We start from the raw sequence: 16,800 nt of genomic DNA, 5'->3' as shown, positions 1-16,800 counted from the left end.
GTTGTCCAACATGGGTGCTGGAAACTGAAGTTGCATTCTCTGGAAGAGACTCTGCTCTGAATCACTGGCCACAAAGGATACTGATGTTTTTGATCGTTCATTAAACCTTGTTTTAAAGAGAAGGGTTTAAAAAAATAAGAGTGAAGCCGGGCAGTGGTAGCCTTTAGTCCCAGCCAGCACTCAGAAGGCAGAGGCAGGCAGAGCCCTTGAGTTTGAGCCCAGCCTGGTCTACAAAGTGAGTGAGTTCTCAGACAGCCAGGGGGACACAAAGAAACCCTGTCTCAAGAAACAACAAGGGGTTGGAGAGATGGCTTAGTGGTTAAGAGCGCTGCCTGCCTTTCTGAAGGACTCGGGTTCAATTCTGAGCACCCACATGGCAGCTCACAACTGTCTATAACGCCTATTCCAAGGGATCTGACACCTTCACACTAGTGCACATAAAATAAAAATTAAATACATTTAAAAAAGAGAAACAACACCAAAAAGATTCAAATTTTACTTGCTTTTTTATGTTTTTCTTAGTGTTTCTCTTTTCCATCAATAAAATTGGAAAATATTTTAATGAAAACTTTGTGAGCTATTGAATATAAGTTTATGTATTTTTTGAAAAGGTAAAAATAGAGTATCTACCCTTTGAGTTGAACATTAACTTTTATTACAGGGTAATTACTTTATACAAAGGTTTATATGTTCTGCTTTAGTATACTGATTTTTGGAATAAATCATTTATGGTAGTTTAAAAAAAAACCCTATTGCTACGGTGAATCTGCTAATTAAAGTATTTCTATATTTGAGCTTGGCATGGTGGTGATCCTTCTGTAATCCCAGCACTGGAGGAGGCAGAGGCAGGCAGATCTCTGTGAGTTCGAGGCCAGCCTGGTCTACAAAGTGAGTCCAGGACAGCCAAGGCTACACAGAGAAACTCTGTTTTATAAAACAAAACAACAAAAGTAGTTCTGTATTTGTATGTGTGTCTAGCCAGCCTCAACCTGGTAGTCTGTGCCTTTGCCTCGTCAGCATGTATTACTGACATAAACCACCACAACCAGCCTAAGTTTTGAATCTTTTGTATTGTTATTTATTGTGTGTGTATGCACTCAAGTGTGTGCACACTAAGAGGGTAGAGACGAGGGGGTGAGGTGCCCTCCTTTTTCTCCAACTATTACTTTGAGGCAGGATCTCTTCTGAAACCTTGGGTTTTCTGTGGTAGGCTGGAAACAATCCTCCTGTCTCTGCCTCCTTAGAGCTGGGATTACAGGCATGCACAGTCTGCCTGGCTTGTAACATGGGTGTTGGCTCCAACTCTACAGTTTTCACAATTTCATTACAAGTTCTCTTTAACCATTAAACCATCTTTTTCAGCCCTTGTAGGATATCCATAATATATATGTGTATATACGTGTGTGAGAGAGAGAGGTTCACTTTATATGTCAGAATGTTACCTGAATATCATGGAATTGTTTTAGCAAAGCATCTGTTTAATTGTGAATCATTTAGAAGGATCCTGCTTGACTCATTATTGAAAGTTTTATGCTAGTGACCTCTAGTGGTTGTTGTCCTACATCAGCAAATACTAAATAATTCTTTGAAAATCAGATGTTTAATGTTGAATAAATTTAGGAGATATGTGAATTACGGTTACAGATGTTGAGTTATCAACCAAAATTGGATAGATGAAAACAAGTTTGTATGTTTTTGTTTTGGTAATGAGTTGAAGTTAACTACTTCCCTTTCTGCTTTGCTTGAGACAGGATCTCTCTATGTAGCCCTGTCTGTCCTGGAACTGTGTGAACCAGGCTGGCCTCAAACTCAGTGCTGGGATTAAAGGCATGCACTTATATTCCTGGTTTACCTTTATACTCTTCACATCAGAGTAGTTAAAAACATCAACTGACCTCAGCAGGTTTTAAAAATATAAAAGAATGAATGAAGGAAAGAAAGAAAGAAATTTCCTGGTGTTCAGAAAATGTTTTTCTGTTGGGAATATAACTCAGTAGAGTACTTCCCTAGCAAATGTGAAGCCTTGGATTCAACTTCAGCACTCAAGGTAGAAAGAAATGGGACGACTTACCTTCTTTGTAACAACCACACATTCCATTGTAGGATGCCCTTCCCCCATTTTAGCTTGTTGAGGCAGGTCTTGATACTTAGCTTCAGGAAGCCTGAAATTCATCATGTAGCACAGGCCAGCTTTTAAGAGTTATGAACTGGGTTGGGGAGATGGCTCAGAGGTTCTTCCAACCTTCCTGAGTTCAATTCCCAGCAGCCATATGGTAGCTCATAACCCTGTGTAAGATCTGGTGCCCTCTGCTGGTGTGTATGCATACATGCAGGCAGAACACTGTATAAATAATAAAGAGTTAAGAACTCTAAGGTTGGGCATGGTGATGGACACTTTTAATTTGAGCACTCTTGAGTTTGAGGCCAGCCAGGTCTAGATAGAGAGTTCTAGACTAGGCAGGGTTATATAGTGAGACAGTGCCTCCAAAGAAATAAACAAAGAAAAATTACCAATTGTGTGTACATAAGGTACATAAAACATAATTGTAGATCACTTTGGGTGGTAATGGCATTTTTAACTATTAACATTTTGTTGCATGGACACAGGATGTATTTATATCCTCTGTAATTTCTTTCACCAGTGAAAGTGCAAAGTTTTTGCTTTGTTTTAATTCCTAAATATTTTTTTCTTAAAAGAAATACTTAGTGTGTGTATGGGTGCCTAAGCCACATGCATGCTCATGCATATAGAGGCCTGGGGATGAAATTAGGAGTTTTTCTTAGTGACTCTCCACATGACTCATTGAGGTAGGGTCTTTATTGAACCCACAGTTAGCTTGTTCAGGGGATCGGCTGTCTCTGCTGCCTTCTATGCTGGAATTAGAGGCAGGAGATCAATGCCAGTCCAGTTTTTGCATCTTTATATTTATTAAAAGGTTATATTATTTTTATTTATGTGCATGTGTGTTTGCTTACATGTGTGATGCCCCATGTGAGCCCTGGTGCCTGTGGAAGCCAAAGGCAGCAGATCCTCTGGAGCTAGAATTACAGATGGTTGTGAGCTGCCATACAGGTGCCAAGAATTGAACCCAGGTCCTCTGTAAGAACAAAAAATGCTCTTTAACTGCTGAGCCACCTCTCAGCCCCTGTTGAGCAATTTTTTTGTTTGATGTTTGTTTTTTGAGACAGGGTTTCTCTGTATAGCCTTGGCTGTTCTGGCCTTGCTTGGTTGGACCAGGCTGGCCTCAAACTCCACCTGGCTCTGCCTCCCGAGTGCTAGAACTCCTAGTGTTTTGCAGTATCATCTTTGGGTTAGTTTGTGGGCTTTCTGTTGAGTTTCATTGAAATATTTTTCTGTCCCTGTATTGATTGATACTACCAGATTAAAAATCATCAGCAGATGGCATAAAGCAATTAAGAAAAACATTATAGGCCTAGGGAGGTAGTGCTGTTTGTAAGATGCTTGTCTTGCAAGCATGAGGGTCTTCATTTCGTCCTCATCATCCACTTTAGAAAAGAAAGTGCTCCGGGTGGGCCTGGAACAATGGCCGAGCGGATCTGAGCAGGGGCTGTTCTTCGGAGGACTGGGGTTCAGCCTCTCAGTACCTACATGACAGCTCCCAACCATCTGGAGCTGCGGTTTGCTGGGATTCCGATGCTCACTCCATAGGGTGCACATAGTGCATCGACACACATGCAGGCAAAACGGGTCTCACTTTATGGCTCTGGTTGTCCTGGAACTTGCTGTGTAGATCAGGCTGGCCTTGAACTCGTAGAGAACTGTCTGCCTCTGCCTCCCCCACATCTTTGAAATAATTTTTTTAAAGAAGAAAAAACTTTATATAATGATGTCACAAAACAAATGACAGCTGAACTTAAACTATTTATCATACTCTAAAATTAGTTTCAAGAGTTGAAACACATTTGGACTGGGATGGTAGGATGGAAATGTGTAATAAAAGCATGTTTTTGACAGGGCATGTCAGTGCACAGCTGTAATCCCTGCACTTTGGAGGCAGAGGCAGGCAAATGAGTTCAGTGTCAGATTGGTCTTCAAAATAAAACCCTGTCTCAAAAACAAATTATAATTTTAATTGTTTCAAGAAAGGTGCTTTGAGATGTTACTGTAATTTGAAGTTTCTCATTGTTCTGAAATATCTTTGTGAATATGATTTTGTGTTTTTTTTTTGTAGATATTATTGGCTAATTTATGTTTATGTGAATCATATACTTTGATGTGTAGTCATTTAATTTTCTTCTTTTTTTCATTTACTTGTGGCTGCTTTATTTGTTGTCCTTAGCTCTACCCCATGATCTACTTGTTTTTAGTATCATTTTTTCACTTTTAAACAGCTTACTGGTTACTATCACCAGAGTATGGATAAACCTCAGCCTTAGTTCAGTCTTACTTTCTGATCTCTGATTGGTTTTTTATTTAATAAACTAATTAATGGGGAAAAATAACAGAATTAAGTGGATGGTAGAGCTTCCTGTCCACCTTGTACAGAAAACCTCTCTGTGTGGCCATTCTTTATTCCTACCACCCTCAGGTTTTTAAAAAATTATCCTAATTTTACCCATAAAATTTTTTCTAGGCTTATAGAAAGATTAAGCATTAATATTATTTGAGGCCCTAAAGGATTATAAGGAAATGGCCTATGTATGGTTGTCTTTATTTTCAAAGGGATTAGGTTATCTAATGAAAAGTCTAGTTGACTATTTCTATGAATTTTAAGTCCCGAGGTCATGGATAACAATGTTACACTTTGCATTTATTATATTTTTCTATTTTAGTTTGTTTGTGGTTGGTTAAGGAAAAACTAAATAAATGTATCAATGTTTCTAGGCACGGATCGCATTTTTACAAGGAGAAAGGAAAGGTCAAGAAAATTTAAAGAAGGATTTAGTGAGAAGAATAAAGATGTTAGAGTATGCATTAAAACAAGAAAGGTATGTATATTTCATCTGTTAATGTGACTAGAACAAAACAGTGTTGTCTTCATTTACATCATTGTATACTTTATTGAAAACCTTTCCACATTTTACTTTGTGTATAGAAAAAAAGAAAATGAGAGTAGATGTAATATTTTGCTATAATATTTTAGATGTTTTCTCTTTAAAGATTAGGAGAAATTTATCTTTTCTCGTACATATTTGTTACTTGGGTAATTTTTCTTCTGTATCTTTTTTTCAGTACATTTTCAGTATTCTTAGCACAAAAATTTTAAAAAGGACACATTGCATTGTTATTAGAGTAATGCATAGCAGTACTCAGTTGAAAAAAATAATTATTCTTTTACCAATTGTTAAATTTTCAGGGCAAAGTATCACAAATTAAAATATGGCACAGAACTGAACCAAGGTGATTTGAAAATGCCAACCTTTGAATCAGGTAAACTTTATTCTTTAAAAAAAAAAGAAAGAAAGAAACCAACTAATTTTATGTACTCTTTATCCAGATTTAGATTTTATAGCATTAGATGAATGATTATTATAAAGTGTCTAAAATTTTTTTATAGATTTATTTATTTAATGTGCATTGGTGGTTTACCTGCATGTGTGTCTGTGTGAGGGTGTTGGATCCCCTGGAACTGGAGCTGTAGACAGTTGTGAGCTCCCATGTAGGTGCTGGGAATTGAACCAGGGTCCTCTGTAAAGGCAGCCAGTGCTCTTAACCACTGAGCCATCTTTGTAGCTACGAGTGTCTAAAACTTGATGAAAGCATTTCTAATTACGTATTTTTATTATTTTTAAATTGTGTACATGAGTATGTACGCAAATGAGTGCTGGTGTCCACAGAGTCCAGAAGAGGATTTCAGATTTCCTGGAGGTGCTTTTACAGGCAGTTGTGAGTTACCCAGTGTGAGCTCTGGGAACTGACTGTTGATCCTCTGCAGGAGCAGTATAGAAGCTTAATCTACACCATCTCTCTAGCCCTCGGTAAAAATACTAAACAGAAATTTGTTTCATCTCCCTCTCAATCTTGGTGTTACTTATCCCATTTTCTCTAATTGTGGGCACATTTTTGCTAGTAATTAAAACCAAAGCATGCTTAAGTAAAGTTTTTTCTACCTGTAAGCAATTTTTGTCCCTCATGTGAGCATAGTAATATATCTGTATCTATACATATTTATTCATATCTATTTGGCTGGGTGTGGTGGCTCATGCCGTGAATCCTAGCACGCAGTAGGCAGAGTCAGAGACAGATCTTTTGAGTTCAGTGCCAGTCTGATCTTCATAGTAAGCTCCAAGATAGCTAGGGTTACATAATAAGGTCCTGACCCTCCCAGTGTTTTTTACATTTATGTATTTAGTGTGTGTGTGGCGGGGGCGGTGGTTGTCAGAGGACCACTTGGGAATTACTTCTGAACTTCTGTCAAATGGGTCTTGGGTGAATTTGGCTCAGGTTTTTGATGTGACAGCAAGCAACCAGGTAAACCTTAATTTTTAATACGTTGTCCATTTAATCAGGAGAAGTTCTAAGTAGCTCATTGTAGTTCTAAGATACTGGAAGTTTGGCTAGATTTGGACTTTACAGTTAGCCAGATAAAATTTAGAGTAGGAAAGTCATCTCCAATTAGCTTTTTTTTTTTTTTTTTTATTAAGTAGTGAATATGAGAGCAGTTGTTGATAAATACATGTCCTGGAGTAGATAGGATATAGGGAAGAGCTAAGATTAGTTTTAGGAGTCCATATAACTGTATAAATCTAAAAGATACGAAGTAATTTAACATAGGCAAACTGAAGACCATCCTAGCAATGTTTTATTTCTTGAGTGTCTGGATCTTGTTACTCCATTCTCTCCCCTGCCCCCTTATTTTAAGGCTTTGTGTATTCCAGGCCTTCCTTCAACTCTAGATGTTAGTGGGTGATCTTGAACATCTCACTTGACCATCCTGTCTTCACCTTCAAAGTGCTGCAACTACAGACGTGGCTAAGAATGCCCCATCTTACATACACATCTTTGACACTACAGTCACATTTGAAGCCTGTGGTGTTCTTTGTGTCTTGTTCCTAAGGCAACTATTTTTTTTTCTTTATTTTAATATGAAAATTAAAATAAGATATTTTCCTTCTAGGTTGTTATTGCTCTTAGAGTCAAAGTGTACAGCTAGAAAATAAAACTTACATAGGTGTTGATATTAATAGTTTGATTTTTAAAAATACCAATTAGATTTGGTTCAACAATAAGTATTATGAACTTGACAGAAGCAGACCATAAATCTTATCCACCTGAATTGATGTACTATTCTTGGTCTTCCCTCCTTTGACTTTTAGCAGAAGAACCTTTTGTTTTACCTGCTAATTGTCATAAACCACCATTAAGATAGCATTTGTGTTCCTGAGAGGTTCTAAAGACTCATTACGATTCTAGAAAATACCATCGCACTCTCTACAGAGAAGTAAGACTACGGACTGGAGGATTCTTTTTTTTTTTTTTTAAGATTTATTTATTTTATGTATATATGAGTGCTCTTTCTGCATGTACACCTGTACACCAGAAGAGGGCATCAGACCCCAGGGTAGATGGCTGTGAGCCACCATGTGGTTGCTGGGAATTGAACTCAGGACCTCTGGAAGAGCGGCCAGTGCTCTTAACCGCTGAGCCATCTCTCCAGCCAAGACTATGGACTGGAAATGATAGTATTTCCCTATGGTCTCATCATCTCAGATAGGTAGAGGTCAGAGTATCAGGAGCTCAAGCTCATTCTTAGCTACTATGTCCTTATCTCAAGAAACCCTTTTCCTGCGGCTCCTGGCCAGGTAGGTCTTTGTGAGTTCTTAAGGCTAGCTTGGTCTACAGAGTGAGTTCCAGGACGGCCAGAGTTAGTTACACACAGAGAACAAAACAAAACAAAATTCTTTCCTATAAAAGAATAAGTTTTAGAAAAATAGAAGGTAGAAATATTTTTTTATTTTTATACTTGCTACCCTTAATTGCAATTAGACTACCATAGTAACTAAGGCTTGAAACATACAGGAAAAACAGCAGATTCAAAGATTTCTTTTCAGTCATTTTCTTTTATTATTATTTATTTATTTATTTATTTATTTATTTATTTTTTATTTTATGTGCATTAGTGAGAAGGTGTCAGATCCCTTGGAATTTATGTTACAGACAGTTGTGAGCTGCTATGTGGGTGCTGGGAATTGAACCTTGTCCTTTGGAAGAACAGACAGTGCTCTTAACCACTGAGCCATCTCTCCAGCCCCAGTCATTTTCTTTTTCAGCATAGCTTTTTCAGAAAAAGAGCAGAGTTAATTTATTGCTTGTTTTTACTTAGTATTTCTGGATTAGAGCCTGTGCAATTCTTAGCTTGTTTTATTGTAACAGTTTATATAAAGCAAGATCATTAGCATGTTATTTTCTCCTACCTACAGTTAAAATTCTGCCCAGACAAGTATCTTTTTGTTTGTAATATACATAAGTAATTTTACTTATGAAACATCATAAAAACTAAATAAAAGGTTTTTACTGACGTAGAAAACTATTCAGAATATTGGATAGCAAACAACGTAAATATATATCATACTAAGGGAAAAATTATCTGCATCAAAGTATATTTGTTGATAAAGGAGATAGTATTGGGTTTTTGTTTTGTTTTGGTTTGGTTTTTGACAGGGTTTCTCTATGTAGCTTTGGCTGCTGGCTGTTCTGGACTCTCTTTGTAGACCAGGCTGCCCTTGAACTCACAGAGATCCCCCTACCTGCTTTTGCCTGTGTGAGTACTGGGATTACAGGGGTGAGCCACCAATCCTGCTCACTATTGGCTTTATAAACTCCTTCAAATCAGCATATAAAAAAGAAAATGTAAAATACTGATTTGACAGAAGTTGAAAATATATAAATGTTTATACCTCATTATTTCACATATTTCTTAAACTAATCTGAAAGTGATTATATTCAAATATGTAAATGTTAGATAAATAGATTAATTCAGTAGAAAAGTGGACGTGGGACACTCCTTTAACCCCAGTACTCAGGAGACAGAGACAGGCAGATCTCAGAGTTCAGGATCAGCATAGTCTACATAATTGAAGTTTCAGGACAGCAAGGGCCATGAGAGAGAGAGAGAGAGAGAGATACACTGAGAGACACAGAGAGAGATCCTGTTTCAGAAAACAAAAAAGAGTAAAAAAGAACAGTGGATGTATCACATGATAGAGAGGCCATCTTAATGGCTAGAAGATAAGAAATGATACATTATTTAAAAAGTGCAGGCAAAGACTTGAATGAAACATAGTTTAGCCTTAATGAGAGTGACAGAAAAGGAGTGTCAAGTATTGCTGAGGCTTCGGATTTAGCAGAGTTTACTTGTATATGTTGATGGTGGAGTAAAGCTGAGTGCCTGAGGTGCCCTTGTATCAGTAAAGGGAATGAACACAGCACATACCCAGCAGCTTGGTAATGATTGTGAAGATATAGAAGCAACTAGAATGTTTGTCAGCATTAAAATGGATAAATATGCAGTAGTTGACAAAATGCTGTTAAGCAATAAAAGTAAGTGAACTGCATTAGACTTGACAATGTAGGTGTCAAATTTATAAAATTGAAAATTGATAGAAATCATCCTGCCACATTCACAAATTAAGTTTTAGAGGTTGAAATAGTGTTAATACTGTTAAAGAATAGCTGGTAAGTGGTTGGAGGGACAAAGTTTCTAGGGATGCTGGAGTTTGTTGAGCTAGGTATTAATTGTTCAAAAATCCATTAAATTGTGTGTTTATATACTTTAAAGTTTTAACTGTCATAGTGAAATAATGACAGCTCATTTCAGCATGAGGTTCTGGTTAAATAGGTGTTTGCATTGTGTAAAATAGTACATACTTTTCTTTTTGTAGTGGCGGTAGGGGATCAAACTTAAGCTTCTGCATTCTACGTTAAGTGCTCTATCACTATAATATACCCCCAACTCTATGTAATTATTTTAAAGTGATATTAATATGTTTTTCTGGAGTATAATAAAGTAAAACATACATTGGCTTGTATTAGTTTTACATATATATTTCCAAGTAGAAAATATGAAATGAGAAACTCATTTAACTTTTGTTAACTTTTGGTGATTGGATTGAGCAGTCATGCTTTTAAAAAGGTTTTTGTCTCCAGTTATTAATTTTAAATGCTACACATATAAAAGTAAGTCAAGAGACTATCAGAGTTAAGTAATTACCTCTAGAAATTAGAGAATTACTCGTGTTTGATGGAAGAATAAGAAGGAAATGATGAGATTGTTACCATCAGAGAAGTAACGGCTACAAAGGATTATAATTATCAGTAGGTACTAAGTGACTTTGAGGAGTCTGGGAACCTAATAGTTGAGAAATAATCTCAATATGGGTTGGGGGGAGGATTTTTCAAGTGCTTCTTTTCATAGTACATTTACTTTGATAATGAGAATCTGTGTGGTGATAATAGTGCCCACAGTAATTCTAAGTTTTACTATAGGGATAATTTTTGATAATTTTGCTCACTAAACATGTTTAATTCAGTGGTGGGGAAATGGATGTAGAGTTTTGTACATGTTAAGCATGCTGCTATATTTAAACCTGTGGTTTTTCCTTTTTCTCTTTTGTAAATGTAAACACTTTATTATCTGAGATTAAAATATGGCTTCTTTACTTTCATATATACTATTTTCTGATCTAACTGTTGTGGCACATGCCTTTAATCCCAGCATTTAAGAGGCTGAAATAGGAGGATCAATTTGATGCCAGCCACACACACACACACACACACACACATACCATAAGGCTCTATCTTTGTAAGCAAACAAAAAGCCCCACACCATTTCTGTTTTGTGTGTATAAAAGATATTTATTACTAATCTATAAATTATAAGGGGTCAATGGAATGAGGATGCAAGTGCTCACCTTTGGATGTCTACCAAAAGACTGTCTCTGGGGCTTGGATTCTAAGTTCCTTATCTAGGCCATTTAAACAGATAACCTTTGACTACAAATAGAATGAGCTACCCATAGATTTGTCATTCACCTTAAATGGGCATTTATACTACTCCTGGACCTGTTTAGGACTCAGCTTGGAGATGTTGAGAATCTGCTGGGCTTCCTGAAAACTGAGGCCCAAAAGAAAGCTGCAGACTGATGAGTTGGCATTTCCCAGGAATAGGTGTTACTTTAGCTGTAGACTACTGCAGTAGGACCTAAGAAAAGGCTTTACCCACCACCTGTGTGCATATCTTAGTGATCTGGGTTAGATGCTGTTCAGCAGCCTGGTTTCCTAGCCACATTGGACCCTTGGCCTAATTTTTTGTTCTAAAAAAATAGTTTGTGATGGAGATTTTAATGTTTATTGATACAAATTCAAAATGAAGTATGTGTGTGGATGTATGTGAATCATCAGTATCTGATTGTTGAGTTTGAATACCATATGTAATTTTTCTTTAATCTTAAAGATATTTGACACAGCAGAATTCTACTTTGAAGTCCAGCCCTTCTTAATTTTTCAGTTTTGCTAAAGCATATTTGAGGTCTTTTGACTTTAAAGCAGGTAAAGTCCCTGAGTTATTGAACAAACAGTAAAGGAGAAATGACCTTTAGTAAATCTTTAACTTTTTTCCTGTTTTACATAAAATATTTTTGTGTGTAAATTTATTTCTGATAAAAACCTGAATAATGCAATAATAAGTTGAAATAATGTATGCAAAACTTCCTCTCCTTAATTTCCAGAGGAAACCAAAGATGCAGAGGCTCCTCCAGCACCTCAGAATAGCCAGCTAACATGGAAGCAAGGCAGACAGCTCTTAAGACAGTGAGTAATGATTTCAACTTATAAAAAAGTTATGAACATTCTTATATTGATGTAATTATAAGTAAAAACTTGCTTTGTTTTATGTTTTTCATTGTTCTTCTTTAAAAAAAAGTCCATTTGTAAGTGTGTGGGGATGGGCACAGGCGTGTGCCACAGCTGTCTGTGGAGATCAGAGGACAGCTTTTAGCAGCTGCTTCTCCATTCACCTTTTAGTCACAGAAATGGGACTCAATCCTCAGGCTTGGCCGTGTAAAACTTCACCCACCCATCTATTATTAAAGCCATTTTCCTCTTCAGGATGACATTGACTTACTTCCCCTTCCTCTCTCTCCCCTTCTGTCCCCCTCCTCTTTCTTATGTGGTAGAAAACCTAAAAAACTAGAGAAGGCCTAAAATAGAGTAGTATGAAGTTGTGCTGCAAAGACAGCTCAGCATTTAAAAGTACCGGCTTCTCTCACAGAGGATTCCAGGTTTGATTCTTAGCACCTGTGTGGTGACCCACAAACATCTTTAACTCCCAGTTCTAGAGGATTTGGTGCCCTTATTTGGCCTCCACTGGTGATATTCATGTAGGAACTGTGTGCCTCATAAGCTTTCTTACACTTAGGAAAAATACCCATAACACATTAAAAAACCACTAGCCACACTAGCATCATTCATCTAAGGCACCCACATTCTCACTACAAAGTCTACAAGTGTGGGTTGTCTTTTAAGTCAGTGTGTGAGAGGTAGAGGGAAGTGTTAACTGATCATTTCAAACGGCTTGCCAATGTTTTTCTTTTCTAGTTGAAATTCTTTTTTAATATTTATTTTGTGTATATTTTTCCATCTCTGTTTCTGTGTGTGTGTGTGTGCGTGCATGTATGCAAGTATGCGCTTTGTGAGTGCCAGAAGAGGGCACTGGATTCCACCATGTGGGTTCTAGGAACTCAACCCAGGTCCACTGCAAGAGCAGCAAGTGCTTTTAACCACTCCTCTTCCAGACCTTGGTGACATTTTTGAGGAACCTTTTTGATGCTTGTTTATTGATGTACTAGAGATAATGCTATGGCAAATCTTGTTTATTGTCTCTCTTTTTCTTATAATTGGAAATTTTGCTACTTGTATCCTGCTGATAATTCTAGGTAACACACGATTACTCAACTTTTTCAACTCAGGACTTTTTCAGTGTTGCTTCACTAGTCCTGAAGTATAGCTGGATCCTTTGTTGTATCATCACTCATAACTACTGTATTCTGCCTGAGCAAAACTGTAACCATGTATTCTGCTTTGTTTTGTTTTTTAGGGGGAGGGTTAGTCCCCCCTCCCCCCCGCTTCATTTTCCGAGACAGGGTTTTTCTTCCTTGGCTGTCCTGCAACTTACTCTGTAGACCAGGCTGGCCTCAAACTCAAAAGATCTGCCCACCTCTGCCTCCCCAGTGCTAAGATTAAAGGTGTATGCCATCATTGCTCACATATATTCTTTCCTTTACAGTTGCTATCTGATCATACTTTGATGTTTGAGGCCCTTAGCCATTCATTTTCCTCTTTATCTCCTCTACTTGTGGATGCTTTGTTCTTAGCTCTACCTTGAACCTTATGATCCATTATTCTTTTTTTAGTATCATTTGATCACTTTGCTGCCCACTGGTCACTCACCAGCGTACAGGTTAAACCACGGTCTTAGTTTAGTCTTACTTTCTGATCTCCCATTTCTAATTAACTCATGGAGGAAAATAAGAGACTCAGGTGGAAGGTATTAACTGCTTCCTGCCCACCCCATACAAAGAACCTCTCTCTATGACCATTCCCTGTTCCTACCTCCCTCAGTGGGTGTTCAAAACTCACCTCAGCATAGTCACTCCTCCTCCCAGTAGTGTTCCTCCGCTTCCACTTTACTAACAGTAGGAAGAATACTTCACTAATATGAGATTAGAGTCCTTCACATCTTATGTTTCTTTCTGTAATATGTTTAAGCTTCTTACTGGCTACCTAGTTCCCAGGTTGTTGTAAATGACAAAACCTGAACTAAGAACAAATCTCTGATGGAAAGATCACTGGAATAACAAGCAGGTTGAAGGGGGCATCATACTGTGTGTCAAGTCGGGGAGCTTTGGAGGGCCTTACAGAGACCAAAGGCCCACGGTATGTCTCTGGTTGTCTACTTTTCTGTTTTGGTTTTTTTTTTCTTCTCTTCTGAAGAAAAATGACTTGTTTTCCCCATGTGACAGATTCTTCTATCTCCATTTCTGAGAAGAGTTAGAAATGGCCTAACTTGGTCAAGCAATGGCTTAGTCACTTTTATCCAGATTGTGTTAACCTCAGCAGTTAATTTAGACCAAAGTTTAGAGACTGGGTTAGGGAAAGGTTGTTTCTATCACATGTTGTTTAGAATGAAGAGTGGGGATGGCCGTAGGGAAATCATTATTTCTCTCAAAAGCTAATCTCATCGCTTGGATTCATATTTTCTCTACTTTTTTCCTTCCTTTATTTTTAGAGCCAAACTGTTTTGAAACAAGATTGTTACATGGTGTCCTAATGTTTGCCTTATAATCCTGGTCCTACATTTTGGGGGGATAGTTTTATCTCTTTAGTCTTTATTCTTGTTCTTTTGTTTGCCTCCTATGTATTGGAATTATAGGAGTGACTTGCCATACCTTCCCAAGCCTTTAATCACAATTATTTGTGTATTAGAAAGGTTAGATTGCTTATTTTATTCATGTTTATTTTCTTCTTTATTTTTTGTTTGCTTGCTTTATTGCTGTTCTAATTATTATTTTTTAAAAATAATTTTTAATTTTTTATTTTATGTGCATTTGTGTGAAGGTGTCAGATCCCTTGAAATTGGCACTAGACAGTTGTGACCCGCCATGTGGGTGCTGGGAATTGAACCCAGGTTGTTTGGAAGACCAGATAACACTCTTAACCACTGAACCATCTCTCCAGCCCCTAATTATTATTTCTTGTTTTTAGCTTTGACCTAAAATTATTTTGGTTGTTTACGAGGAGTGTTTAAGTCACTTTTGGAAAAAATGTCCATGTGTCTGTTTGCTTGCCTGCATGTGCACCATGTGTGTGCAGTGCCTGTCAAGGCCAGAGAAGAGTATCAGATCCTCTGAAACTCGAGACCCAGTGTGGGTTGTGAGGCACCTGAATGGGTGCATGAGACTAGTCCTAAGAGGAACAAGAGCTCTTAATGAGCCATCCCTAACAGCCCCAAGACTCTCATCCTCTTCTGTAACTCTTCGCTGGCTTCATGTGAGGTTAAAGTAACAACCTATTATCGACACATCATCATCTGTTCTTTCTGATCTCATGCTGGATCCTAGGTGAAGTACTTGGTTTAGATGAGTGAACTTTGAAAACCACAGAATCTAGATCCTAGAAGGAATTAGTTCATCTACCAATTCCTGGCCAATTCTATGCCAGTTCTTGATAAGATTGAGATCTTACTCTTTTCCATACCTTGGACATTTAAAAGCATGTATGTATACGTATGTGTGTGTATAAATTCACATGTCTGTTCTTTAAAAGATACAGTGTATATATGGAGGCATGTCTTGTGTCTATATCTCAAAAGCTTTTTAAAGCTCTGAGGCTTTTTAGGTATTGAGATAATTGGCTTTTAATCAATGGTAGTTATACTATATGCTTCTTTTCTGTTTTTCTTTTTCTTTTTTTCTGATTTTGCTTTTTCAAGATAGGGTTTCTCTGTGTAGCGCTGTCTATACAGGAGTTCCTGGAATTCCTCTGTAGCTCAGGCTGGCCTGTGTATAATGAATGCTGGGATTAAAGGTGTGTGCCACCACTCCCTGCCTTAATTCATTTTTTCTTTAAGGAATATTTTATGTATATGAAAGTTTTTTTTTTTTTTCTGGATACATGCATGTGCACCACATATGTGCTGGGTACCCACATAGGTCAGAAGAGAGTATTGGATGCCCTGGAACTGGAGGTAACGGATGATTATGAGCCACCATGTAAGTATTATCTTCAGCACGCATATTTCAGTTTTGACTTGAAGTTGACATCGTTCTATTAGACTTTGAGTTAGTCTGTAGTGAAGTCATTGAAACAAAGAAAAAGTAGTCTGTATGATGGTGGAGGTTTTATTTTAATTTTAATACAATTGGAAGGTGGCAGGTATATTGAATTTTGATGTTTAATTTTTTCTTGATAGGTATCTTCAGGAAGTAGGATACACAGATACAATATTAGATGTACGATCTCAACGGGTAAGGTCATTACTTGGACTGTCTAATTCAGAACCAAATGGATCCGTAGAAGCAAAGAATTTAGAACAGATCCTGAATGGTGGTGAATCTCCTAAACAAAAAGGACAGGAAATCAAAAGGTATGATCTGTATTTGTAGATTTACATTGCTTAACTTAGGGACACCAAAGTCAGTGGTACAACAGAGACTTTTCATTCTGAGTCTCATTTTTAGCTAGATTTTCTATGATTGTTCTTATTGTTAGACATTAAAACATGACTGTATAAAAGTCCCTTTTTGTATATACAGAGCCCAAATTAGTTTTAGTAAAATGATAAATAGATTATTGCTATTACCTATTTATTACATGAGTAGTTTTAAAATGTTTGAAAATATTTAAACAGATTAAAGCCTTTTTTCCTATATAAGAAATTTATAAAAGGGATCGGTGCCTCTTGGGCCCTGGAACTCTAATGAGGTGTAGCAAAAGAGACGAGGAATTACAGATGTGAGACTCATATACATAGAGATACTGGGGTGGCTGCCGGTCTCTCTGATGAAGAAACACAGCACACAAGAAGCTTAACGTGCTTATTATATACGGCCGAACAAGAAAGTGGGAGTTCATGGTATGCAGCTGAACCAGGAGGTTAGCTGGTCCTGGTAGGAGCAGTGTAGGGGAGCGGTCTTTGGGAAGTAAATATGTGGGGTTGGAGCGTAGAAAGCTACTGTGGTCATTTCTACACACACTGTTAACATTCACAAATGGATCAGAGGAAGGCTTTGCCATTCCAGGGAGCCTCATCCTTGAAAGGGTTTGCCACTCCCATGGTGCAA

At 37.4% G+C, this 16,800-nt stretch overlaps 1 protein-coding gene across 4 annotated transcripts in view; it reads left to right on the top strand.

Annotated features, from left to right (window-relative positions):
- Nucleotides 1–16,800, top strand: part of Strn3 (striatin 3) — an 83,741-nt gene that overhangs the window by 24,730 nt on the left and 42,211 nt on the right. For all 4 annotated transcript variants that reach the window (XM_021654184.2, XM_021654183.2, XM_060387461.1 and 1 more), the window contains exons 2-5: nucleotides 4,847–4,950; nucleotides 5,319–5,392; nucleotides 11,689–11,770; nucleotides 15,930–16,103. In XM_021654184.2, coding sequence (XP_021509859.1) covers nucleotides 4,847–4,950; nucleotides 5,319–5,392; nucleotides 11,689–11,770; nucleotides 15,930–16,103 — 434 coding nt within the window. The remainder of the gene's footprint in view (nucleotides 1–4,846; nucleotides 4,951–5,318; nucleotides 5,393–11,688; nucleotides 11,771–15,929; nucleotides 16,104–16,800) is intronic.

Source organism: Meriones unguiculatus, chromosome 7 (assembly GCF_030254825.1).
Source record: "Meriones unguiculatus strain TT.TT164.6M chromosome 7, Bangor_MerUng_6.1, whole genome shotgun sequence".
In the NCBI taxonomy this organism is placed as follows: Eukaryota; Metazoa; Chordata; class Mammalia; order Rodentia; family Muridae; genus Meriones; species Meriones unguiculatus.
The sequence above is the reverse complement of the archived record's forward strand: the minus strand, read 5'-3'. Positions and strand labels throughout refer to the sequence as shown.